This window comes from Centruroides vittatus, unplaced genomic scaffold (genome assembly GCF_030686945.1).
Source record: "Centruroides vittatus isolate TY-2023 unplaced genomic scaffold, ASM3068694v2 contig_885, whole genome shotgun sequence".
In the NCBI taxonomy this organism is placed as follows: Eukaryota; Metazoa; Arthropoda; class Arachnida; order Scorpiones; family Buthidae; genus Centruroides; species Centruroides vittatus.
Genome location: NW_027122577.1, coordinates 531,042 through 558,471, shown reverse-complemented (window position 1 = coordinate 558,471; position 27,430 = coordinate 531,042). Strand labels below are relative to the sequence as shown.

The 27,430-nt window shown below is 30.4% G+C and overlaps 1 protein-coding gene across 1 annotated transcript in view; it reads left to right on the top strand.

Moving 5' to 3' along the window:
- The first annotated feature begins 5,280 nt into the window (after positions 1–5,280).
- LOC136983737 (sphingosine kinase 1-like) overlaps positions 5,281–27,430 on the top strand; it is a 43,683-nt gene continuing 21,533 nt past the window's right edge. Inside the window, exon 1 of the mRNA XM_067280562.1 lies at positions 5,281–6,031. Within this exon, the coding sequence (XP_067136663.1) occupies positions 5,596–6,031 (436 nt within the window). The 5' untranslated portion in view covers positions 5,281–5,595. The remainder of the gene's footprint in view (positions 6,032–27,430) is intronic.

Below are 27,430 nucleotides of genomic sequence, written 5' to 3'. Positions count from 1 at the left end.
TTAATCCTTGTATCTACATATCAACAATTCAGTTATAATCAGAAGAATTGCTGATAAACTTTGATTTCTAATCGTTCGATCGTTAAACTATTGTTTCGCAGGACCATTACTCAGCTGTTATTTATTGAAGGTGTCTTATCAGCGTCACTTGATGAAACTCTCATAAAAAAGATCGATATTCATTATTATCGTTATTATAAAATTAAAAAAAAAAAAAAAAAAAAAAAAATGCTAGCAGTGTAGCAATCGGGTATCGAATGTCAAAGGCATATTTTGAATAGCAACGACATAAAAATAGGACCGTTTAGATAATATTTAACGCTTCAAGGACGAGAAAGAAATTGCACAATAATTTATTCGTGTTGTATTAAACACTTAAAGCTAGTTAATGTCAATTTGTTAATGTTTATTTTCTTATAAAGTTTACGTTTAAGTTTGTATTTAAAAAAAATAAAAAATAAAATAAAAGATAAATAACTTTCGAGTGTTATTACTAAATACGTTCACTTTAAAACTAGGTAATGTGTATTTTTCCCGAAAGCTTATGTCGTGCGTGAAACTGTACGATCACGAACAATACGTTCGTTCATTCGTAATGTCAATTTGAATTATGTATTTTTTATTTATTTATTCAGGTCCATGACGACTGAATGTCTACTATTATTGTCAAATAGGAGATACTAAATTATATATTTCCTGCTATTTGATCGGTTGGCTAATGTAAAATACAGTATATTGTTATAATGCTAAGTACTTTTTTCGGTCTGTAATTTAATAATATAACTACCGAATATATTGTTTATTAATTACGAATTAGTACAAACGAACTTGTATTAAGTCATAGATAACTTATACAATTCAGATAACAAAATATCAAGTTTTTAAATAAACAAGACGACATATTAATCGCGAGGTGATAATGGCAGATTACAGTTCTAAAGTACAGAAGACCTTACTGGTTGCGAATGCATCAAGTTGCTTTCTATATTCTAATCAATAAACACGTGCGTTGTTGTTACCCAAAACAGAAACAAAGTCTGGTGCGCGTTGGTAGTGTAATCTTAATGTTAGACTATTTCCAGACTTGATTTCTTTATTTATGGCAGCTCTAAGTACACTTTTAATAAGCAGAACGAATGCCGGAGCGTTCTCTCAATGTCAAAATTGTATAGCAATTAATTAATCTCGTTTATTTCGCAGAAGACTAACTTAATTACACTTATTTTACAGAGAGTAATGAACGGACGACTTTATAGTTAAGGTTCAATAACACTACTGTCATACAGACCTATTAAATGTACATTTTTTAGGCTAGCAACTGCGTACTTATCACTTGTTTTTAGATAAAAGAACATAATTATGTTATTCTGTTAAGCTTATATTGTTGACGTTAAAATGTATTAAAAATAACAATGATATAGTGTAGATATTTTGATAAAAGTTTCATAATATGCAGTAATTAGACGATTCCCGAATTTAAATTTTAAGTAAGCCAATGTTTAGGCTAATTAGTAAACCCTCTCAATACATAATTATGATAAAATCGAATGAAAATTTAGACTTATTATTTTATTATTAAGATCAATTAATTATAATTAAGAAAAGGAATGTGTTTATTTTATTGTTTTCCAATTATTTCCTTGTTCCTTTAATTTACACTCTTGAAATTTGACGTTAGAATAGTCTTTCCGAAATTTATCACGGAAAATCGAAAGATTTATTTGTACACGACGACGTATAAACATCGAAGTTTGCCTTTATTTCATAAAGTTACCCAAAACAGAAACTATTTATATTCGACATAAATTGTCTTTCATTGTGTCTAATAAGATATTAAAGGAAGTTGAATTATAATTTTATTATATTAAAATTAATTAATTCATTATCTGATTGCAAATTCAAATCAGGAAAATCTAACTAACTTATTATTATCTTTCGTACCCCCCGTTTTCACAATGATGCTTAATTACGTCACCGACACCTGTACAAATGTAGAATATTACACGGTCTATTGATATTAAATTCCGTAATCGTGGCAATTATAATTTTTAATTTTCCAATGAAAATAAAACTTACGAAGAAGCACACTGTTTAATTAATTCGACCATATGGTAACACAACAAATTCAACGACCCTTTTTCAAATAACTTGTTTTAAAAATATATCAACTACAAATTTATTCTACTCAACCGGATCAAGAAAAATTTTCCGTGAACATGTACTGTACACGTAGCTTATATTCTTGCCCATTAAATCGAAATGACAATGCAAGTGTAATAAAAATTAAAAATGAAAGTTTGTAGTATAAGAAATTGAATGGTTGCTAATTAATATATAAATTATTTTCATATTATATAGTAGACTATAATGTATAATGGATGTTTACTTTCTTAGATTTCCAGGAAAACAAATAAATAATTTGTATTTTTATAAATACAGTTTACGCATAATTTATCAATAAAATTTATACAGCACACAGGCCTATGTGTTATGGAAAATTTATATATAAAATTGCAAAAACATAATTACGCAAAATTCTTATTCACTCTTTTGTAAACAGGATCAAAATATGAAAATCAACACTTCAAATAGGTCGAGTTATTCTTATTGCGAAATGTAAATTAGCCTATTATAATAAAATAAATTTTTATTAGGTATAGGAAATCGACTATATTGTTTACATATGTAATTTATGTTATATATATATAATATATTCAGAGGTATAACTAAGGGGGGCGAGTGGGGTACGTGCCCTTGGTACCGGTAACTGTTCGGTACAAAACTGAATATATTATGTATATATGTATACAGGAGAATTTAAAAGTACTTTCTAAATTTATGGCAAACTATTAAACAAAATTAATCATATCCTATCTGGTAAATAGTTTTTAAAGAGTATATAAACTTTGCACGTGTGTGTGTGTATATATATACACATATACTGTACTGTATAATAAAGTTTTAGTTAGATATTATTGTTTACTGATGATAATTTTAGAACTTTTACAACTTTCACATTAATAATAATTGTATTTTTTTGTTTCGTAAATTGTATTTAGGCTACTTTCTATTTTACTGTTAAAAATGTCATTTATTTTTTCGTAATTTATAACATGTTGTAACATCCAATACCATAATTTGAAACTATGACGTATGTCTTTCTATTTTCATTTTTGTTGAAAGTTTGAAATTTTATATAAAGAAAAAATTTCTAATTTTCAGTGTCCACGGAATCTTCCTCATTAAATCTGGATGCTGAAAACCAGTAAAAGTAATTTTTAGATTAGTAGTAGAAAAAATATATCTATATATATACAAAACAAAACTTAAATATAGGAAATTTTTTAATATTCTTTAAATAATAATTTTTATTATTATTATTATTTAAATGTCACGTGTAATCTCGAAGTGTCTCAATATTTAATTTGAATATGAAATTGCAAACTGGAAGTAAGTCGCAGATAAATGTTTCTTGGCACAGATCATTATTACCCAGCAGTATCTTGACTTTGGCAAATTAAATACAAAAAAATTCTATAAAAGTTTTATAAGACCTAAAATATAAACTTATATATTTTGAAAAACGAAAAACATATATGAATTATACTAATCGACGAGCCTGGCCATTTTGTTGCGACTAATGTAAAGCGCGTATTTTATTTTTACGATTACAGAATGATGGCCAAAAAACTTTGAAGTGTTGTGCTTAAGGTTAGAAAAATCACACTGTACTATCGCGACTTATTCCCTCGAGGGCTTGGCAATAATCCAAAGTAAATTTACTGCCCACTTATTCTGGTCACGAAATCGTACGGAGCTATTTTAATAAGTCTTAGAAGAATCTTCTCTCCTCTTACGTAACTCCAATAATCCTATGCACGAAAATGTACCAAACTTAAAACTCATCGTAGACTCCACGAAAATACGAATCGAGTTTTCTTCGATAGATCAACCACCGCTGATTATAGTTAATTAATAATGGGCCCCGATATAATTTTAACACGTGTGCCCAAATCCGAATGATCAAAATTTGGATTTTTAATTTGTATTGTATTAGATTGTATTGTATTGTATTGTATTGTATTAATGTAATGGAGCTCGAACCTAGAATAAATTCCAAGTTGGTAAAACACTTTTATTCTGAAAAGTGCCGTCTTTATTGATTACCGTAGGCTGTAATATATACAAATGTATACGTACTGTACATATGTAGGCCTATACATTTTGTACACGTTCGATACAGAAATGGTATTTATTGGTTTATCTCGCATTTAAATTACGAATCTTATAATATAGGCTAATCTTTCAAAATAGATTAAATTTTAAGTTTATTTATTAAAGAAAATTTTCTTTAATGTTTACAAAAGAAACTGGAAAGGGTCCAAGTTTTATCGAAGTTTTGCCAAAATTTAATGTTTCGATGCTTATCTCGTTTATATATTGTTCAAGCAATACTTATAATTCTTAACCGAATACAAAATTCGACAATTCTATTTAATTTACGAGAAAAATATAGGCCTATGTATACATATATATATATATATAAGCTTATTTAGGGTGGCAAAACTTTTAACTTGTGTAATTTTTAAACGTTTCCAATTCAATAAATTTCATAATTTGTTTAATTATCTGAACAGAAATGTTATGATCGAGTTAAACTTACGGCCGAAAGCGCATTTTTTTTTTTTTTTTTTTTTTTTTAATAATTGAAACTTAGAATATCTGAAAAGTTTAGAATTCAAACAGACATATACATTAATGAATAAAAAAACACAGAACAAAAGCTCAGTTTTCGTAGCACGTGCTTTGTAACGGATAAGGAAAAGAATCGCCAAGGACATCTTCCATCCGATTCAAGGACTTTTTTAGTCATCCGAATTTATTTTCAAGTTCAAATAATCAAAGTTCTGTATCGGATATATTTTGTCTACACGAACGTTATACAAACAATCCGAGAGATTCGATCTTGTTTACAAAAAAGAAAAAAAACCATTTCATAACTCTTAAACGCATTCTAGAGGACATGAACAAGGTGATCAAATTGGAGACTACCCTTTTAAAAGAGTAAATCGGTTTACTAAATGACATTTACCTATTTTTAGCTACAACGGCGAAATTAATATAACTGTGACATTGACCAACCAGATAATTACTGCATTAAAATAAAATAAAATAAAAACTGCACGAATCTCCCGACAGGTGACGTCATTACGGTTTAACAGAGATTTTTCCGTTTTGTATTGTTTATCTCGTCCGCAAAAAAAAGAAAAAGAAATATCACAGTAATCGTCTGACGTCACAATAAAACCGGCCGTCGGTTGTCAAAATAAACCAATTGCGGATAGTTGTATCAATCAGTTAATAGGTCAGAGGGAAAAGTAAAGTAGTAGTAACACGCGGAAGTCGTCATAAATCAGCCGTTTCCGAAATAGACTGGAAACTTTCGTATGCACTCTCGCCATTACGTCACAAACTACGCACGCGGAGTCGACACAAAAGAAGTCGGCGATTGTTTGTTTGGCTTCAGCGAGTGTGTGCGGCTGGCTATTCACACGAATGGAATTCTGTGCGCGAAAGAGAAAGATCGCTTAAAATATGGATGAAGAAAGTGCCCTGTTGGAGGACGTATTTTATTTATATCCTTCGCGATCTATACAATGCATTGTCAGATTGTTGGAAGATAAGCTGACTGTCCGTGCCACCGCCGGACACATTAAAGTTGTCAAATACGATTCGGTTAGCCTTAAAGATGTTATAGGTTGTCACGTTATGCGCGGTAGGACGGACGGTTATTACAATCATTCCGATATTCGCCCCGATATCGGTGATCCGTCTGCTTATATTGCCATTTACACCTATCCTCTAACCTACAGAGGTACGTTCTTGAACAAACAGCAGAGAAGAGAAAGATACGTTTTGACCTTTCGTATCCTCAAGAGCTCTCGCCAACAAGACAATCTAGCAATTGCACATCATTGGAGAGTGGCCATTCTCTGGATGCTAAGACAGAGTAGTTTACCATGTGCTAAAGGTAATATGCCTTTAAATTTATATACATTTTAAATATAAAACCTAAATAAAAATTGATGAGAAATGTACAATCTATTTGTTTTATATGATTCTCCAATTTGATATGTACTAATTGGAGAACGAGTCAAATGTACGAGGATATTTAAATACAATTTGTCGATAAGACCCGGGTTTTCCCGCATTCGTTTAAAATCGGTTGCGAAATATGATTATCCAGCTATCCGGTCGGTTATTTTTATAAAATTTCGTTAACCTCGGTTAATGTCGATTTTATTTATTTTTATATCGTTAAGGTAGAGTAATCTGTGCTCGAATGCGATTATATATTTCGTATGTAATAATGTATATCAAATTTACTAATTTAATTTTTACATTTTAATCTTTAATGTTTGTTAGTCTTTTATTTTTATCTAGAAATGAAAAAATATTGTGTAAATGTTATCTACATTCCTATTTTGTTTTTCGTAATGATTAATTTATCAAAAATATTTTATTTTGTTAGATCGTGTTATCTTCTTTTTTCTGATATCAATTTAAGTTTATATACTTGAATTCGAGGAAAATATAATTAAGGATAACTTAATTTTGTCTTTTTTTATATAAAAGTGAAAAAATCTTGCTTTTTTTGTTTTTTTTTATAATGAGAATAAATATAAAGTGAAAAACATAAATGCTTTAAATGACGGCACAATATTTTATGTAATATTGCATATAAAATGTGTCTTATCCGAAATTATTTCTACGAATAATAGTCTTTATAATGAAACGTCTTAAGTAATAAAATTTGACAGACTTTCTTTTTCTATCTGCCTGTTCTAAAGCCAAAATTAAAATTGCTTTTCTTTATATGTTGGTTCATATTCTACAAAAATTTTTTACAATGGTATATTTGTATCAATTTAATAATTGTAAGTATTTGATAATATTGTCTGTGTAAGAGTACCTTAGTTTCTAAATCTGTACATATACATCTGTAGTACATGTTTGACTGGTATATGCAAATTAGATTACAGTTACATATTGACACATGTTACTCAGTAGCATCTTCTATAAAAAGTGCAACTCACTTAGAACAAAATATGAAAGTCCCTTTATACAAAAATATGAAAAATAATTACAAAAACCAGATTACAAGTAGCCTATATAAATTTTAATTGTTCATACAATTTCAGCATACACGTAAGAGTATTTACATATTCTGTGCTATGCATTTTAGCACTTGTGGGGAATTTTCATTTATGGCCACTATCCATTGTACGGGGGTTGGTTCTTTTAAACTCGTTCCTTTAATTAGCCCCTAAGAAAAAAATCGGGTAGTGTTAAGTATGGAGAGTGAGATGGTACAAATCTTTGGAAATGAGATGATTCCAAAATAATTGTGTAGCATGGCCATAATTTCTGTTGCTGTGTGACGTGTCGGTCGGCCTTGCTGAAACCAGTAGTGAGAATACCGAAAATATGCCGAGCAGTACGATCCCGATTAAGACCCGATTGTGACTCATTCTGCACTGTCGGTTAGAAACGTGCGATTTCCCACCATGTACCTAAATTAAGGTCGTGCATGGGTGCAGGTGAATTCTCCAATGTTGTTATATTTGTGCTGTAGCACCAATGCTTTGCAGAGGATGCTCCAATTCTGTAAAAAAATTCACAAATTTTGAGTAAAGGGACTTACAAACTTACTACAACACCTGTGCATTTGATGAGAGAATTTTTTATAAGCAAATGTTTTCAGCCTACTCCATTAGGTTATCAAGTTTTTAAATCCGTGTTTAGAAAATGTTTCACAAATAGAATATTCCATTTAAATTTTAACTTTTGAAGTATTTAAAGTTAAACAAATTATGAAAAATATAAGGTTGTTAACAATAAATAAAAATAAACTTAAGAAAATATATAAGGTTAACAAAATACAAATAAAAATGAAATGAAGAAAAATATAAAATATAACACAAGAGCCAAGTATGATTATAGGGGGACACATAATTTGGGGTTTTTATGTTGTAATCTTTTATCCAATGATGTATTTCTAAGTTGAAGGTAATGCATTTACATCCATTGCGTTTAGGCACTGATCTTTGATCTTGCTCTTGTATATGTCTATTTTTTCCATATTCATAGCAATGGTTAGAGAATGTACATTTTTAATAATAATATCTGTTAATAAAAAATTCTCTCAAAAAATGCATAGGTGTTGTTGTAAGTTTGTAATATTTCTGTTGTAATCCTGTATTTCTTTTGTCATGAATATATTGGAAAACTATTCTCAAGTTTTTGTAAGTTCCCATTTGTTTATTCAAATCTTTTGGTTTGTTTAAAAATATTTGAATTATAATATCTAGGATTAAGTATTTTTTGGGACAACTTCAATGACAGATTATTTTATTACTTCTATAAACATTATCATTTATACAATGCTCCACCTAAATATAGATACCTTTGTAAAATGTGCATTACAAGATGATTAGGCATATTAAACTGCTGATAACTAGTTGTCAATAACTAAAACGATAAACAAGTCATGTAAGTATCATAAAAAATATCAAATTGCTTACTTATTTTAATTACAAATTGGTTTTTTTACAGTCACATAAATTTAGATGTCCCAAATCTATTTTCAACATTAGAAAAAAAAAGAAATAAAAATTATGAAACATTAGTATTAATAATTGGTGAGGCATCCATTTTTATTTATTAACTAGCAGATAAGCCTGGTGTTGCTTGGGCAAAAAGTAATGATAGTAAAGATTAAGATTATTACATTATAGCCAATCTTACCTGTTTTTACAGAATGCAAGAATTAGGTCCCCCCTGTTGTCCAGGCTAATTAAAGAATTTTTAGATGGGTCTAAATATATGTTCGATTTCCCGCAAAAATGCAAAAAACCGCATCTGCACCTGTAAATGTTTGCATGTCACTTCCTCTTAACACTTCCATTCTTAACACTTCCATTGTTAAGGAATACATTTCTTTCATCCCCATGTGGTACCCTACTAAAATGCAGTTAAAAAATAAAAAATAGCTTCTACTGTACTATTTTAGATGCAGAGTTCTTTAGGATAAGCCTTAATCCTTTCTCTCTCCCTCACAGGGGGAATTTTGAAAAATCCCTTCTTAGTGTACATTCTCTTGTTGTACCCTATTAAAACGCAAAAAACTGCATCTAAAATAGTATAATAGAAGCCGAATTCTTCACAGTAAGCCTTAATCCTGTTCTCTCCCCTGCGAGGAGTTTCGACATCTAATAATAGGAGGTATATAAAAACATGCGCATATTCGAATGCAACATTGTATCAAAATTTGAAAGCAATTGGTGAAGAACTTTCAAAGATTTAAGATTTTAAACAAACAAACATTTACATTTTTATTTATATAGATTAAAATATTCTGTTGGAGTACGACTGTCATTCAAGTCATCACAGTAGTAACTTTGACTGTCCAAATGGATTGAATTTGATATTGGCATGATTTAAGAAAATAACCTCAGTATTTTTCTAAGCGTAGCTTTGTAGAGATAATGTGATGGTTTTGTGGCATTTAGCATTGCAGGAAAATTATCATTAGCTTTTGTTTCATCAAGAATGAACTGCTCAGATTAAAAATTAATTGTTTACCAATTATCATTGCTATTTCTTCAACAAAACCAGCACATTCTCTTTACATTTCAGCAAGAGAATGCAAATGTCTATTCTAGTTGCAATATATATCAATGATTTCAGAATAATGATATTGAGGTTCTGGATAGGTGAACATACTCTCCAGACTTCAATCCAATGGAAAATCTCCAGGGAATTCTCATAAGAATTAACCATTCTTTTATGTCAGTTGAACATCTAAAAATGTGATTCTGCACGTCTAGGAATAGGTGGGTGCGAAGACCTTACAGAATCTTGTTTAGAGTATGTCTAACAATATTTCAATTAATAAATAAAAACAAATATCTAATCAGTTATTAATACAAATATTTCATGACTGTCATATGTACGTTTTGACGAGACTATGTGAACTGCTGTCAACGGCTGCACACATGTCAGGAGTTGCAATTTGGCACAGAGTATTTGGTGCCCAAATCATGCGCACATAAAATAAACCAGACTTGTAGGTAGTCAGGGGACCAAGAACTGGGTCAAAAGAAAATACGAAATGCTGAGACGGTTTCTACAAACAGGCGTGTGTGCGAGAATTGTGCATGCATTGCTTGTGCTCTCGAGACATAGTCTCGTCCCAAAAATGGCTTCGCCGTTTTACTTATTTTTTTCTAATTTTGAAAATCTATAGACACCCTAAGTCTATTTTAAGGTGTCTACATTTATATTGTTATAAAAAATCAATTTATGATTAAAATAAGCATAATTTGATATTTTTTTAAATGATACTTATGTAATTTGTTTCCCATTTTAGTTGTATTATTGACAATTTGTTATTAGTGGTTCAATATGCCTAGTCTACTTGTAATGTGCATTTTGCAAAAGTGTCTATTTTTATGTTGAGTAGTGTATATGTAAGGGTCTTCCCTATTTTAAAATTTTGTTTTAAATATTTTAACACATATTTTTTAAAATATAAAATAACTAGTTGATTATTTATTATTATTTTAAGTATTTAATCTTATTAAATAATAAAAAAAACTTCAAATTCTTTAAATAAAGATAAAAAATCTGCTTTATAAGAGCTCACATCAATTGAATGCCAATAAATTTTGGTCATTGCTCTTATTATTTTGTAAGTGTAAGGCTAAACAAATTTACTTGCATAATTACAGTCCTATTTTGCTAGCTATGACTGTGTGTATAATTTACTATGTTATGACAGAGTAGTCATAACATAGTAAATTAAAAATGTATATGTGTAGACATAGTAAATTAAATATGTATATGTGTAGACTACATATACAGGATGTTATGTAACTGGTGGTACAAGAAGGAAGATAGTAATTTTGCATGAAATATCAAATCAAAAATATAAAATCAAAATTTTTTCATATGAAGCTTTATTTTTAAAAAAAATGGCTTTGAAAGGTTATCAAGTTGCATGCACTTGAGAAAGATTCAACTTGTTGGATGTTGCTGTTTGTTATTTATACTATAATGTGTTTTGAAAACATTGCTGTGTTATTTGATATGTTTGTAAACACTGTCAATGTTGTTTTTTATTTTTTTGTATCACCCTTCTTTTATGTTTATCAAATCAAGCACAATAAAGACGTGATTCTTGCATTGAATTCATGTGGTGGCAATGCTTCTGCTGCAGCTAATTATTACAAAGACTGATCGTTGACATCCGAATAGGAGAGGAACTCTCACAGAACACTGTTCTTTTAAACCATTTCATTGATGTGGAGTTGCATCTGATGAGTCAACTTGAATTTTAGTAATTTGACTTTTTTTATTTAACTTGAACATTAGTAGAGATAATCTACATGAATTTAGTTGAATCTTGATCAAGTACTGTACATATGTACTTGATAAACTTTCAAAGCCATTCTTCTTGGAAACAAATCCTCCTATGAAAAACTTTTATTTTATATTTTCAATTCAGTATTTTGTGTAGAATTACCACCTTCTGTTTGTACAACCAGTTATAAAACACTATATGTATAGACCTATAATTATTTTAGTATTTTGTAACTAGTTGTACAGTCAGGAAGGTGGTGATTCTACACAAAATACTGAATTGAAAATATAGTATAAAAGTTTTTCATATGAGGCTTTTTGTATTGTATTATTCAAACTCTAATATATAATATATATATTTTAGTTTGAACAATACAATACAATATACTGTATTTTTACAAGTTAAATTTGAGAACAATTCAAAACTGATGCTAATTTAACTGATATTAATAAATTGATAGTAGTAAAATGAGCAATTATTTATTGTGACATCACAATGCCAGGCTGCAATTTTTAATTTATTTAATCTAAAATATATGCTCTCCACCTCAAATTAGTAGTGTATTGCCCCTGTACATCATACTTTTCCTTTAGCAATAGAATCATGCTGGTCATCTAACTTGGGGGTTGCCAAAATTTTTGATCACTGACCCCCTACAACTTTTTGAAACCTCACATTGACTCCTACCAAAAGTTTGTGTTACAAGCAAAAAAAAAAAAAAGCTCTTACTGTTTTAATACATTTCTTTTTAATTTTACATTTTTACATTTATTGTATATATGTGAAACGCTAAAATTAAACGAGCAGCGGCTTAAAAACAGTTATAGAGATGCTAATGTCAGCATGCTGTGTATCAGATACAAGCTTACGAATGCTTGACATATACTATGTAAGTAAGAACCACAGCATGGATTCGGCAATTTCTGTCTGTCTCGTGCGACTTGGTCCGTAGCCACTGTACGTGTTGATGGGTAGCTGTACTATTAAATTCATTGAAACAATATTCAAAAACATAATAATATGTATAGTTATATTTGTGATGTTTAGTTTCAATTTTTCAATCGACCCCTGATCTAACTTCTTTTGGGGGAAAATTTTTGAATTAAAATAATGTGACTTCTGGTCTGATTGGAAGTTTGTATGTAGTTAATCGAGGTCCCCCTGCCCCTATGGTTTCCATATCTGGTCTCAGCTTTTATCTCTTTAACTCTGTTTTGTGATTAAGGAAAGACAAATGACAGTGGGAATTTATAGGTCTAAAATTTTTTCAAATTGCAGCCCATTGAAATAAAAAATTCCAGCAATTTAAACTATTATATTGTGAGCAAATAATGATTAAAACAATTAATTTTTAATGTTTAAAGCAGTAGTTAATTGTTTTAATAATTATTTGCTCACAATATAATAGTTTAAATTGCTGGAATTTCTTACTTCAATTATATGCTGTCTGTTAATATTAAAAATGATAGCAAGCAAATAATAGTGGATGAATTATAATTAACAAATTTTCAAGATAATTTTCAAATGTTTTAATAGAGTTAAAAAAACCAAATTTTCACTACCAGTAATTGTACTCGTATTTACTTACCACCTCATTTAATGGTATCAAATCAGTAAGCCAATTCCAAAGTGATTACATTAACTGGTTTCTACTGTATTTTTTTATATTTAATAAATCTAAAAAAGTTGAATTAATAATAGCTTGCATTAATATACCAGTTTAAAATGAAAAATAGAATGACATTGATGTGAATTTTAATAAGTATTTGTAAATAAAACACTAAGCACCAAAATCCAGCAAGAAATATACATACATCCAGTTTATCAGGTTGCTCTTCATACATATTTGTTTTTATAGATTAATAAATTTTAAATACAAGGGTATGAGTCAGCAAATTTTTCAGAGATATTTTTTACATTATAAAGATATTAATAAAATATACATCTCACTATAATTTGTTTTGTCTGATCTCCATTGTGACAACTAGATGTTAATTAAGAAATATCAATAAATAAATTGCATAGTGAATAAGTTTAATTGTGACTTTTATGTTCTGTAAATATATATATATATATATATATAATATATATATATATATATATATTTATGTGTGTGTGTGTGTGTGTCATAGTAATTGAAAATTAATAATACACAAAACTGCTTACAAGTTTCCTTTAAGTGAGAATAGAACATTACCCTTTCTGTGTTTTAAAACTCTTTTTAATAATAATTTAGAAATACTGAGATGAGAAAACTGTTTGAAAGATGATTTTTTTTTTTTATGTTGGACAAAACATGTTTTGAATGAATCTGGTGTACAAATTGTCTTTTGAATGAGTAGATGATGGACAAAATATTGTAAAGAAAAAATGTTTGCAAGTGTTTGGATGTGTAAGTTGAATATTTCTTGTTTTATGGAATCAAAATAAATTTCAGATTCTTCAGTCATGTTTATCATAAACTTCTGTAAAAAGTACATTATGGTACCGTTCAAACTGATCGTCTGTTTCTTCCATTTTCTTTGTCCTCTAGAAACTTGTGACTTTCTACTTTCCACATTTCCTTCTATACTAGGGATTTTCAAACTTTTTTGTGAACTGACCATTCTTTTTAAGAAAACTTTTTCTCATCAATTTCCTCTTCATAATATATGTATATTATATGTTGTATATGCAAGTGATATACATTATTTTTAAAAGGCATCTTTCTAAATTATTTGAGAATGAAAAATTATGTGAAGTTTTTAATACTTGCAAAATTTTTTCAACTCCTAAGGAATTAATACTGACTCATTGGGAAATCTATTCTAAAATATTCACTCGAAAACCTGTTAATGCAGTGTATATAACTTTATTCTAATGTTTTTGGGCAAGTATTTTATAAATGTGCAATTTAGAAAGGAATAAATAGTAATTGAAACCTATTCTACATTAAAATTCAGTATCTACTAGAGCTATGTTTTATTACCATCCATGTACATATCTGTATCCATCAAATTGTTCTCATATAAATAAACAATACATCAGTTCATGCAACCAATGAAATATTGAAAATGCAAAGTCTGTTTGAATGGACATCCATAAGTCTTCTTCTTTTAGTTTGTCTCTGTATTTATATACAATTTTGTCCCATAAACAAGAGTTCTATCATAAGACTTTGATATGTTGTTTGACACTGGCCATCTTTGAAATGATTTCTTTTTTGAAACTAATCAATTATGTGTAGTCGACAGGACAACCGTGATTGGCTGACAAACAGTGATGTTGGTTTCGATCGACATTCGAATAGACTTGCAATCTATTCTGTCCTTGCTCTCTCAATGTTATAGGCATGCACAGTCATTAATTTTGATGGATATGTTGACAGTGACAGATCTGTAAGCTTTAGTTTCCAGTAGAGCTTAACTGGGCCTAACTGTTCCATCTGTATGTTTCATTTTCTATCCAAGAATACTCTCACTTAATTATGTCACTCAAGATGAGATAGTTTATGGGGTTTATGTTACATAGGCGCAATAAACTAGTTACTTTAAAATAATAACACAAGTAACATAATGTAAAAATTACATTGTGCAGTATGACTCTTTTCACCGTACTACAGCTGTTCTGGTTGGCTGGTTGGGCAAAATAAATGAATCTGTGGAGTGGATGAATCACTATTCGATTAATCCTTAATATTGTGTATTTATTTTTAAATAAAAATATGTTTTACATAATATAAATCATTAAATATAAATGATTTACTCATGTTTCATGTAAATGCAGACTGTACAGTTAACTCATATTTGATTTTTTTGTCACGAAACACGTTTTGAATGTTTACTCCAGATATTGATTATGGTTATGGATATATTGATTAATGATTGCAATGATTGTAAATGGTTTTACACAGTTCTTTTTCTAAATAAAATTTACAGCCAGTACAGATGTATGGTGACTAAAAATAAAGTTCTGTTTTAGGAAAAATGTAACAATAACTAAAAACTTGTATTTAGCATTTGTGATTATTTATTTTTTCTATATAAATGTACAAATTAATATTGTAGCTGTTTTCCAAATTTTTGTATATCTCCATTTGCATTTTCTTCACTATTTCTGTTTTGGATTTGATATCAGTTACAAAATGGTTCTCTTTTAGTGACCATGGGTGTATCTTCCCTTTCAAGATGTCATTAACCACTTCTGACGTACAGGAATTAACGATGATGCTACAGTACATTGTTCCAAAACATTTCCTTTTCCTAAGTTGAAAATAATTCATAATTCATAGTTCATAACTTATACCTCATAAGTCTTAACCATATTTATATTAATATATATTTTACCAATATTTACAACAAAAAAAGAAAAGAAAAATATCTGCCGAATTGTATGTTTGCTAAGTGTACAAAAATTTTTAAGTTTCTATCACCCACTTGACTATTACCCATTGTGAATTACCCAGCTGTCATGAACTGGGCACCCTGCGCCCAGTTCATGACAGCTGGGTGATTCATGACAGGGTGCACACAGCTTTTATGTCGGCTCCAATCAGCTTATGGCATTTGTTGTGGCTGATGTTTGTTTCATTTGTTTTTATCACACCAGACACCAAACTTTTTGCCTGAACATATAGAATTTTCTTACTGAGCGACTGTTAGTGCTACATACTTGCTATTGATATGTTTATGCTTTGTATTGACCTCATCAAGTGAATAGTGATTATTGTTTATATTCTCAAAAAATTTATTTATAATTTATATTGATATTGTTTACTTTAACATTTCTTTCAATCCATAAAAACCTATTCATTAATTGATTATTGTTAAATTTACGAAGACACAAAATTATTAAATGAATTTTAAAATTTAACATGTTTTTTATTTAATCTGTTGAAATAATTTATGGATAAAATGTTGTTTATTTTTACAACTACTATAGGATTTTACTTTATCATAAATGTAAGTATTTCATTTATAGCATTGGCTAGTTATCTTGCTATCTTTATTTCTGAGAAATAGGTAATATTTTTATCTTACAAGTAAGTGTACTTAAATCATTGGAAATTCAGCATTTCTTGAAAGAGTGCTATGCAACTTTTTCTGGAATTTCATCAAAATTTTGTAATATTACTGTAACAGACTAATGAGATTGAGCTAAGTTGACCTTGGAAATATTTACTATTATGAATATCGTCCTAATAAAATCATTCAAATGATGCAATGGAATTAGTGGACTTTTAGAGAGAAAAATGAGATGCATGGTATTAGAGTTGCTAATTATGACATTTTAAGATGCACCATATTTTTGGAGATACTAAAACTTGAAAAAGTGTCTTATATAAATATTACATATATTACTGAATAAACTCCAATGAAACAGGGAAAAAATATCTTTCCCTGCCTATGCTATTGCCTATGAAGACTATTCTATGCTAATAGTCTTCATAGTTTGAGTTGATTAGGAAATAAGATATGGTATATATACAGTGGGTGATCGGTTAACGAACATAATCCGTTCCAAGACTGTTCGCTATCCGAATTGTTCATTAACTGATTTTAAATTTACCATAGGTTTATATAGGAATTTGATTAATTTGTTCTGGAGACCCCAAAAAACAAAAAAATATATATAATTTCTTACTGCATTTATTTATATAATAATAATAAAAATACATATAGCCTATACACAGTCTTGCATTTTTATTAGTCACGTTTTTTCTGTTTGTGGGGGTTAAAGAATCTGTCTAATGTCAATTGCTTTTCTCTCTTCTTCAGGATTTTTTAGAAGCATTGTAATTGTAGAGATTCCCAAGCCTATTAACCTGGTTTGGATGCCATTCTAAGACTGTTGTTCGGATTGTTCTGACATCCTCCCATTTCAAAAAGATCTTTAATAGCAGATATCAGCATTAATCCTCTTTTTAAGAAGAAAACATATCTTGCCAAGTTTCTTGGTGTTCTTCATTCAAGAGTTCTTGGCGTTCTTCTGTTGTCAGATCCATTTCAGGTTCCGTTATGAGCTCTTCAATGTTGTTTATTTCTCAGATGTGATTTTTGTTACTACTTAAGCTGCTTGAACCTACTTGATTATACTGTATCTTTCTTAGATAAGATTGAACTACGGCCTACTGTAGACCTGTACAAGCCATACTGCCCAGCAACATCAGACATCTGTCCACTCTCTACCTTTGCTATTATACTCTCACCTTTCGAAAATAAAAACCGATGCAAAACTTAATGAGTCCCCGTCTGACAGTCTCGGGAATACTATAAAAGAATTGTTTCTGTCAGAAAGATAAAAGGCTGGAATTACAAGGGAGAGTTTTAAAGTTTGGAGGAATACTATCCGATCAGTATATACTGGGTTGAGCGTCAATGTTGACGTCTCCTGCACTCCAAAAAGTTTCGAATTGTTGCCTGAAGACGGGGGAAGACCAATCGGTATTCATTATTTAACATCACTTCTTGTGTTTGTTCTGTGAGGTGTTTGTTGTCCAAACATAAAAATCTTTCGCGAAAGTGTTCGTTAACCGATCACCCACTGTATATGGTTATGAACTACATGCTACATACTTCATAACCACAGGCTAAGAAATAGAACAAATTATAAAATGATGATAATGATAACATATTATGCTTAAGATACATGATACTCTGTACAATATGGAGCAAGTGGCAATCATATCAGGAAGTATCTGGCAACCAAATTATTTCACAATACAATAAATTGAAAGCTGATGTTAGTCTTTTCAGTGTACTTACAATTTTAGTGTAAGGTGTCTTGAACTAAACAGAACTTTAAACTATCAAGACTGTACATATATTCTTACATAATAATAAACAAAAAATATTATACTATTAAGCATGAATGCCAGTTATCTTAAATTTGAAAGTGTATATTTTCATTTGTTTTTTAATTCTGTTTAAAATACACTTTTATATTTATCATATTATAATATAAATATATATATGGCATTTCAACATTTGTAAATATTTTGTTAAAATAAATACAGTCAAACCTGTTTTTATGCGCTCCTTTTATGTGCGATTTTTATTTGTGCGATTTTTTTAATGCGAATTTTTAATTTGTGCGGTATAGTTGGCGACTAGTCTCGTGCGATTCGTCATGTCTCACGTTGACTTATTATAGCTAAATAAACTTATTATAGCATAAATGCACTTATTATAGTAATATTATTGCATGAATATGCGAAAAATGAAATAATTTACTTTTTAAGTCAACAAAACACCACCGTGGACAAAAATATGTAAAACAGACGATAGACCAGACGATGCAGTCAAGTGCTGACATCTGTTGTCAATAAATTCTATTTCGTACGGTTTTGAGTTATTTTCTATGTGAGACTTTTTTTATGCGGTCCCTGTTGACCGCATAAAAAAATTATTTTTTTAATTGTGTTGCGAAAACTATTATTTACAGCCATTCGTGAAGTTTCGTGAGATTTTTTTTAATGCGTTTTTTTAATGCGGTCCCTATCCCCGCATAAAAACAGGTTGACTGTATTTATTTATTTTGAAAAACTTTTACAGTAACACTATTTGTACAAATTGGAGGAAAGCCTAGTCTAAATTACTGAGATTTTTACTCTAATGCATATTAAATTGTATGGTCCAAAAAGTATACTTTATTTAAGGTCAAATTTTATTGTGTATTTTAAATGAACAAATATAGTGATTTGATAATTTCACAATGCAGAAGTATAGTAGCATCATTTTGTTATTGCCAACATTTACTAATTTTAGCTTAAAAAGAAACTAAGTTTTTGTTTATAATTCCTTTTCTAACTGTTCTTTGATCACATCTTGATAAATCTGTCTAAGAGTAAGAGAGAGATCAGAATCTGTGTTTATTAATTTTAAACATACTGAAGCAATTGAATTTTAAATAACTAATGAACACACTTTATCATCATCATGTATAGTACAACAAAGTTACACTTAAAACCATAGAATTTCTAATCTTCATTCCATGTTGCAATAATGTTGAGACAGGGAATAAATTTAAATTTAAAATAATTAACACAACAGTGTTATGGCATTACAATCACAATTTATTAACCTAATTAAGACATACTCATTAGTACTTTAGTGATGAATTTAAATGTACTAAAAAGAGGAATTTTAGATTTACATTTTTGTGTATTTAATATTGTCGCAAAAATATTAGATTTGACAAATAACACTAAAAATTGAATTTTTTTAAAAATAAATGGCAAGTGTTATGTAGCGTTCAAGAAAAGACGATTAATATTAGTTCATTTATTTGAAAATCAATGACTGCTATTTCCTATGTTCACAAATCATTAGGTATTCTAGGGTCATACTTATAAAAGGTTTGGAAACTTAGATTATTCTATTAAACAGGAACAAAGAATTTTTCACAAGAAAGGAAGCACTACTATAAAAATTTTGAAAACTGCTAGTTAATGGTTAGAGATGTCAAGACCTCGTATGGGGTCTGGAATAGAGTGAGCCCCTTTTACCTCTTAGCAAGCCCATCAACAGCAATGGCTGAGATGGTTTGGCCATGTGTGCCAAATGGATACTAACCGAATACCTCACCAACTGCTCTTTCGACGGCGACCTACCCTGTGGAAAATCTAACACATCGCACCTAAGAAAACATGGACCAAACAAATTGAAGAAGACCTCAAGAACCAACAGCTTGATCTGAAGCAGGTGAAAGCATCAGCCATGGATTTGAGGGCAATGGAGGAGCATTGAGGAGAAGGCTCAATTTCCTGCGGCACCCACAGCAGCATACTGGTTGCGCGGACACTCCAACCAAATGCTAATTAGGGATCAAAGAAAGAAAAAGAAGAAAGAAGCAAGCCCATTTAGCCTATTTTTTTAACAAATGAAATATGTAAAAGGTTTCTTTATTAATAAAAAGTAGTCTTAGACTTTCTCTGTTAATAAAAATAACATTACTGGTAGTTTTATAGAGGTAGAAACCACTACTGGCTCCTAAGTTGTCTTCAAGTCTAGGGAAAACCCATGGCTCCCCCTCTCAATGTTCCTGTTTATAGTAATATATCAATAAATTGCAGAAAATATAAGCAACCTGTTACCAATTAAAAGTAATCTATTAACAAAATATTTATAGTGAGGTTCATATTAATTGGATAAAATTTTAGAGATTGAGTTTTATAAAAACTTAATTTTAATATGAATTTTTTATTAAAAATAAATGCCATACTTTGTTTTCAACAAACAGTGTTAAACAGTCTCTTGGAAGTTAGGATGTTGCAGATAGTCAGTTTCAAAATGATATAAGTCCTGTTACAACAGAACAACATAATAGCAGGGTTAATTTTTCCTCAAACATTTTCAATCTGCTTCCTAGACCATCATCAATACTTTTAATTCTTAGAACAACAGATTATAATTTCTTAGGAGATTGTTAAGTTTGACAAAATTAATTTTGTTATGTTGAATCTGTTGCTGTAGAATTAAAAATCCTGATGGTATATGAAGTAGACTAAAAATGTTTAAGAGCAAGTTAGCTCTGCTGGTTATTTATTCAATACTCAGTTCTTTAAATGTATATGCAATTCAATTACAATATGATGTCTGTTTTACAAGTGCAATGGTGTCTCATACTTCAATGCAATGATAATGTGAGATGTAATGCAATATTTGCTTTCATAGCAAGAGTGAGAGATGACTGGTGTGTGCGACAGATAGTATTTACACAGTGAATGCATTTTCACTGAGTGTATAATTCAAATATAGAAGCATCATTTGAACTCCAGATTAAATTTCTCATGGATTTAGCATTTGAACTTGAATGTTTAAAGTTAGTCATTTGAAGTATGAAGTTCTACTGTACTTGATATACAAAAATTTGAAAAAATGAGCTGCTTTTTTTTAGTTCTCTTCCCAGTTTACATGAGAAAATACTTGGTATGATCAGCACCAACCAATATTTACAAGGACAAAATATTCTAATCAGGACTGAAATTCACATACACAAAATTAGATTGCTTATAAATTCTAGTCTCAATTTTCTTTGTTTTATTCACATTGTCATTTGCTAGTGTAATGCTATTCATTTTAATGTTGCAATATAATGAACGTTACATTATAACTCTCTACATTACAGATCTTTTTATTGGTGATTATAATTTCATTAATTGAAAAACAATTATTTTATTCTATTTTATTTGTTTTCTGCTTGCTTATTGTCTTAAGTAATTTTAGTTTCTTTACCATTAAATAAAGAGACGTCTGATAATTTGCATGTTTACATCTCTTATGTAATATCATATTTGCTCCTCTTATTTTGTATTATTATGGTACCTCAGTACTTGAACTGCTTCGAACTTGAACAATTCAGTATTTGAATGCATGTTAAAGAAAAAAATTGCTCTGTAGTCAACTGTTTGCTTGGCACTTGGCCAAACAAACATGACCCGAGAGAACAAATTTTCAATTAATAATAAATATTTTTATTTTAACTTTAATTTAAATTTTTATGTTAAAATTGAGTAACTAATTGAAAAATAAAATGAAACCTTACAGTTGCCTAACTTTGTTAGACAATATTATTGCTAAAATTAATAGGCATATTTTTCCACTCTGTATTGCATATTGGTATTCCCAGCTGAAACAAAGGAAATGTGTCAATCTTCCAAACAATAACATCTCTTTTCCTCTACACCCTTCCTACTACCTTTCACATATGCCATTAACTCTGAAGTTACAGGTTAAGTGAGAATAAATTTGCATTTATTTCATCTGTTTTATTGTGTTTAGGTTTTTTTATGAATTGTGCATGCTATACTTGTAAACTTGTTAAATATGTGTTAAACTCAGTTAAAATGCTATTATAAATATATTTTTGGGGGTATGGAATGGATTAATCTGATTGACGTTATTTCTTATGGGAAAAATTCATTCAGTACCCGAATGGATTGACACTCAAACAGCCTTCTGTATCAGATTAAGTTCAAATACCAAGGTACCACTGTAGTTCCTTTTATATCAGTGAATAATCTAAGCAACACTAACATTTATTTGTAAATGAATTTTAAAAAATACCATCTTTAGTTGATATGTATATAGATGTTTAGTAATATTTGAGAATATGGATAGGGTAGCTTATACCAGAACAAAGTACAAATTTAAACTATAAGAAATACTAATAAAGCTTGTCCTGATTTACAACAGATTTTTCAGGAACAAGATATGCTTGTAAATTGGGGTTACATGGTATATGTAATTCAACCTCAACAAAAAATACTTTATGAAACTATGAGCACTTATCACGCACTATTGAATAGTCGGAGTAAACAATCTATAAGGAAAAGAAATACTTTATTGGAGCTAGTAAAATGTGACAGATTAATATAATAAATATGGAAATGCAACTATCTTAAGTTTAATTTATTTTTCTCAATTGAGAGAATTTTTATTTGTTATCACATTTGTTATGTGAAAACAACATTATGCCATCCTTCTTCCCTTTGTACCTGGAACAAGTATTTCAAAATTAAAGATTGGTCCCAATGAACAAATGAAAAAGGACTGATCCTCTTTACTGGCTAATACACAAAAAAGGAGGACATAGATTCACAAAATTATTGAAATCAGTCAGGAAAAATATTTTTGTGAATTTCTAATGGTCCACTGTCATGTCAACTCTTTGGTTTTGTGATTATCCTTTTGATTATTGTGTAAGGCCGCCGACTTCCAGGGGAAAACAGTTAATCCCGCGTCAGGAAAACCTAGGGTCGAAAACGTATGTGGGTGGTGGCGGTAGGAGACAAAGATGACAAGTGTCTTACACAAAACCGTTTATTCTAACTACTAAGTTAACTTACATATTATTGGTACAAATTGCGATCTAGATCGACTCTTGTGGTGATAGAGATCTCCAGTTGTCGGTAGTCGGATGCGGTCCGTCTTCCGAAGATGCGTGCCCGGGGCTGGGATGACGAACTGTCTATTGCACTGGACGTGTGGCTTGGACGGGGGTCACCAGCTGGCGGACGTAGGTTCTGGCGTCTATGAGGTAACACTGGTCCAGAGGAGAACTGCCGCACTTCTTCCAAGAACGACGGAAGGAGGGTCCACACCCTTGACCTTGCGACTCGGGAGTTTTATAGGAGTTTCCCCCCTGAATTTCACCGTTTTGATTGGTTCTATTCTTCCTCTCCCTTACCCCGATTGGTCATTTCTTTTGTTTCTAGGCGAAACTGGAGACCGATCTGGGTCGGGAGAGTTCCGAGAGGTGTTGACGGAGTCTTTGTTTCGTGCTCGTATATTCCGGCCGTTATGGCCCTCTCTTTGACGTTTTTGACCTCACGCGGTCCGCCAGATGCTTCGGTGGCCATTTACCCCCCTCTGTTTCCCGTTTCCGACACTCGTACACGAGCACCTGGACAAAGCTCCCTCTCTCTCGGTTGACATCCCCTCGGTCGTTCATTATCGTGTCGCGTTTGTTTTAGGATAAGTTTGGGAGAGTTTCTTTCGTGTCTGGTTTACATCACCAACACATGTTCCTGACACGATTTGACTCTCGAAACTTTCCGACTTCGGAACTTTATAATTATTCACCATTTTTACGCGTTTTTGCGATCCCTACAATTGACGATTTTTGAACTCTCAGAAAATCTTTCCACTTGTGTATATTCAGTATGCTGTGTTTGAACTATATCTCCAATCTTCATCTAGAGATATTTGTTTGCAATAAAAGAATTGGAGCCAAGTGAGAAATCTCTATGTATATTGATTAAACTATTCTATTTATGTATTAACAATCTACGTAGAAAAAAAGAATGTGTTTTTGCTGGTTTGTTGGGCTGCAATTTGAAAAAATTGTTGAACTATAAGTTCCCATTGTCATCTGACTGTCTATCTGTCTGTCTTTCCTTAATCTTGAGAAGTGTTAGATACATGAAATTCAAGACCGGATGTGTAAAGCTTAGGAGCAGGAGGCCCCAATTAACTATACATGAACTTCCGATGCAAACTGGAAGTCACGTTATTTGAATTCAAAAATTTTTCCTGGAAAGGAGTTAGATGACTGGCACAAATTCATTGCTAATGGAAAAGTATGATACACAGAGGCAAGACACTACAGTGCTAATTTGAGGTGGAGAGCATATATTTTAAATTAAATTAATTAAAAGTATGATTAAAAATTGCAGCTCAGCATTGTGACAATGTTACAATAAATAATTGTCATTGTAATAGAGTTATTTCTTTGTCTCGATCCCACAACATGCAGTCTTTCAAACTACATCATATTATTAATTATTGAGGTTTGCATAGACTATTGTTTAAGAATGATTACAACAAATATCATCTAACTTGAATTTAACTATTCAAACCAGATATATGTAAATAAACACTGCATATATAACCAATATCCAGCAAGAAAAACAACAAGAAAGCAAACTTTTTTATCTGTGTTGAACAGATCGTCAGGCTGATCACCCACTCTTAGAATAATAAAATATTTAAAATAATCCTGGAAAAGACGTGTATTTTTATTAAAAATACTGTGTTATTAAAATAATATCTAAAATATGTGAAAAAAATATATATTTACTACAATTGTTTGCTGATGACCTGTTCAACACAAATGAAAACTTTCTTGTAGTTTTTCTTGCTGTGTGTATTGGTTATATGTCCAGTGTTTAATATCATCTGACTATAACGCCTCACGTAACACATATTATTGTTTTTAGTAAAATAAATTCAAATAAGAATATAATGATAAAATTTAATTAATACAAAACTTCCTATTATGCAACTATAGATTTTGATTAGAAACTTAATAGAAACTTTGGTTAATGTTACCTATGGTAGAGAACGTGGTGGCTCGTCTCTGAAACAGTGGGGACGCACGTTCTAACCTAACCAAGGGCATCGCCAGCCAATGGGCCAGGGGGGGCAAGATGATATAAATTGATAGAGGATATGAATTGTATGTAGGTAAAATAAAAACAATTCTTAAATTTTAAGAAGCTTAAGAAGATTATTTTAATTAAAAAATAATCTTGGGTTTTTCGCGCGGGGATTATAAATCGGGCAATAAATGACAGCATTTAAATAATTTTTTTCGCATGTCTAGGGAGGGGCAACTGCCCCTCTGGCGACGCCCTTGAACCTAACCTAACCTATTCTAATAAATTACCATAATTATTGCCAACCAAATTATTAGAATAGAAGTAATTTATTAGAATAGGTTAGGTTAGAACGTGCGTCCCCACTGTTTCAGAGACGAGCCGCCATGTTCGCTACCATAGGTAACATTAACCGAAACTTTATATTAATAGAATATTATTATTAAATTTTTTGATAGATATTTATTATCCAAAAGTATCTGGAAAGTTTTATTTTTCACATATTTATTTTACTTGTTTTGTTCAAGTGTGTTTTGGTTAAAATCCATTAAAAATAAATTTTTTGTGACATGAGATATCTCTTTCAAATTATCACATATCAAAAAAAATTAATTGTTCAAAACAAAGTTCCTAAAAGAATACAGTGATTATCAAGTTGTGTATTGGAATTTTGAGTTATTGTTTAAAAGTAATTATGAAATTATTGTATGAAATTGAAATTCAGAATAAAATTATAATTGTTTTTATATGAAAACTAATTGCTCATATTTTTAAAATGTACTACATGCATATATTTAAAAATATTTTATCAATAAACTATTTTATTTTAAAATTAAATCACAATAAATTCTCTGATAATCTATGATACAGATGGCAATATTCAGGCATCATGGAAAAAAAAATATACGTACTACAGTTGTTTGCTTTGATTGTTATTTAATACTTCAATCAAAAAGAAACTGGAATTATTTTTTTAAGCAGGTCATTTAATATTTTTCAAAATATTTCCCCCTACAGTTAAGGCAAGATCTCACTGCTTTACAAGATTTTTTATTCTCTTCTCATAAAAATAGCTTGGCTGCTTGCAAACCCATTCCATGACCACCTTTCACATATCATCGTTTGATTTAAAAGTACACCTGCCAAGTGCATCCTTCATTCTGCCAAAGATATGGTAGTCACAGGGCAACAAATCAGATCTATGGTAGGTATTTGAGGACTTCTATCATTTCTTCTTTAAGATGCTTACGTTGTGTTTGGCTACAAGATCTAGCATTGTCTTGAAGAAAAATTATGCCTTACAAGTAAGGCACAGTAAGGCTATTGTGCCTCAACAGGGCTAGTAGGGCAACCAGAAAGCAAATTTTCTCTAAGCTCAAAGAGTTCATTGATATCAAAAACTTGTTATTCTTTTTGGGCCCTGACGTATTGGCAAGAGAAAATGCTAATTATGCCTTTACTCAAAAGTCCTTTGGATTTGATGGCCTTGCACAGTTGATTTTCAAGATCTCTGTGTAAGACTGCAAGGTGACCTTCTCATCTTTCTTCAAGAAGTGGACAAGGGTGGACCTTGATGCTCAAAAAAGAACATCATGATGGCTTTGTCTGAAAACGAGTCATTCTGCTTTTCTACTTCATAGGGATCCAGTATGTTTTCACTCTTTGGTTTACTGCTTATGTTGGGACACATACTGAGTGCATACTGTTTCATCTACAGTCACAATTCAGTCCAAGATCTCTCCCTCATGACACTGCAGGTGTTGGAGGTGCATTGCCATTTACTCTCCTTCTTGGTACTTGATGAGAAGTTTAAGCACTCCATTCAAAGAATTGTTTTTGACAATGCATTCTTGTCATAAACAGATACCAATTGACAATGAATTTTACTGGGTTTAACTTTCTCTAATGTCAAAAATTCAATTACTGAATGCTGTCCTCTTTGGACAGGCTTACACTGGTGGACATCATTTTCTGCAATAGCTTTCCCACATTCTGTCCAATAGCAGTGCTGTCAATGTATGCAAAATATTAATAGCCAATGCTTCTAAGTACCCGCCAAATTCTGTTTTTCCTGTGCGAATGCCTTGTTTTTACAAAATAATTCCAGCATCTTTTTGACTGAACCAAGTATAAATAACTTTAAATTT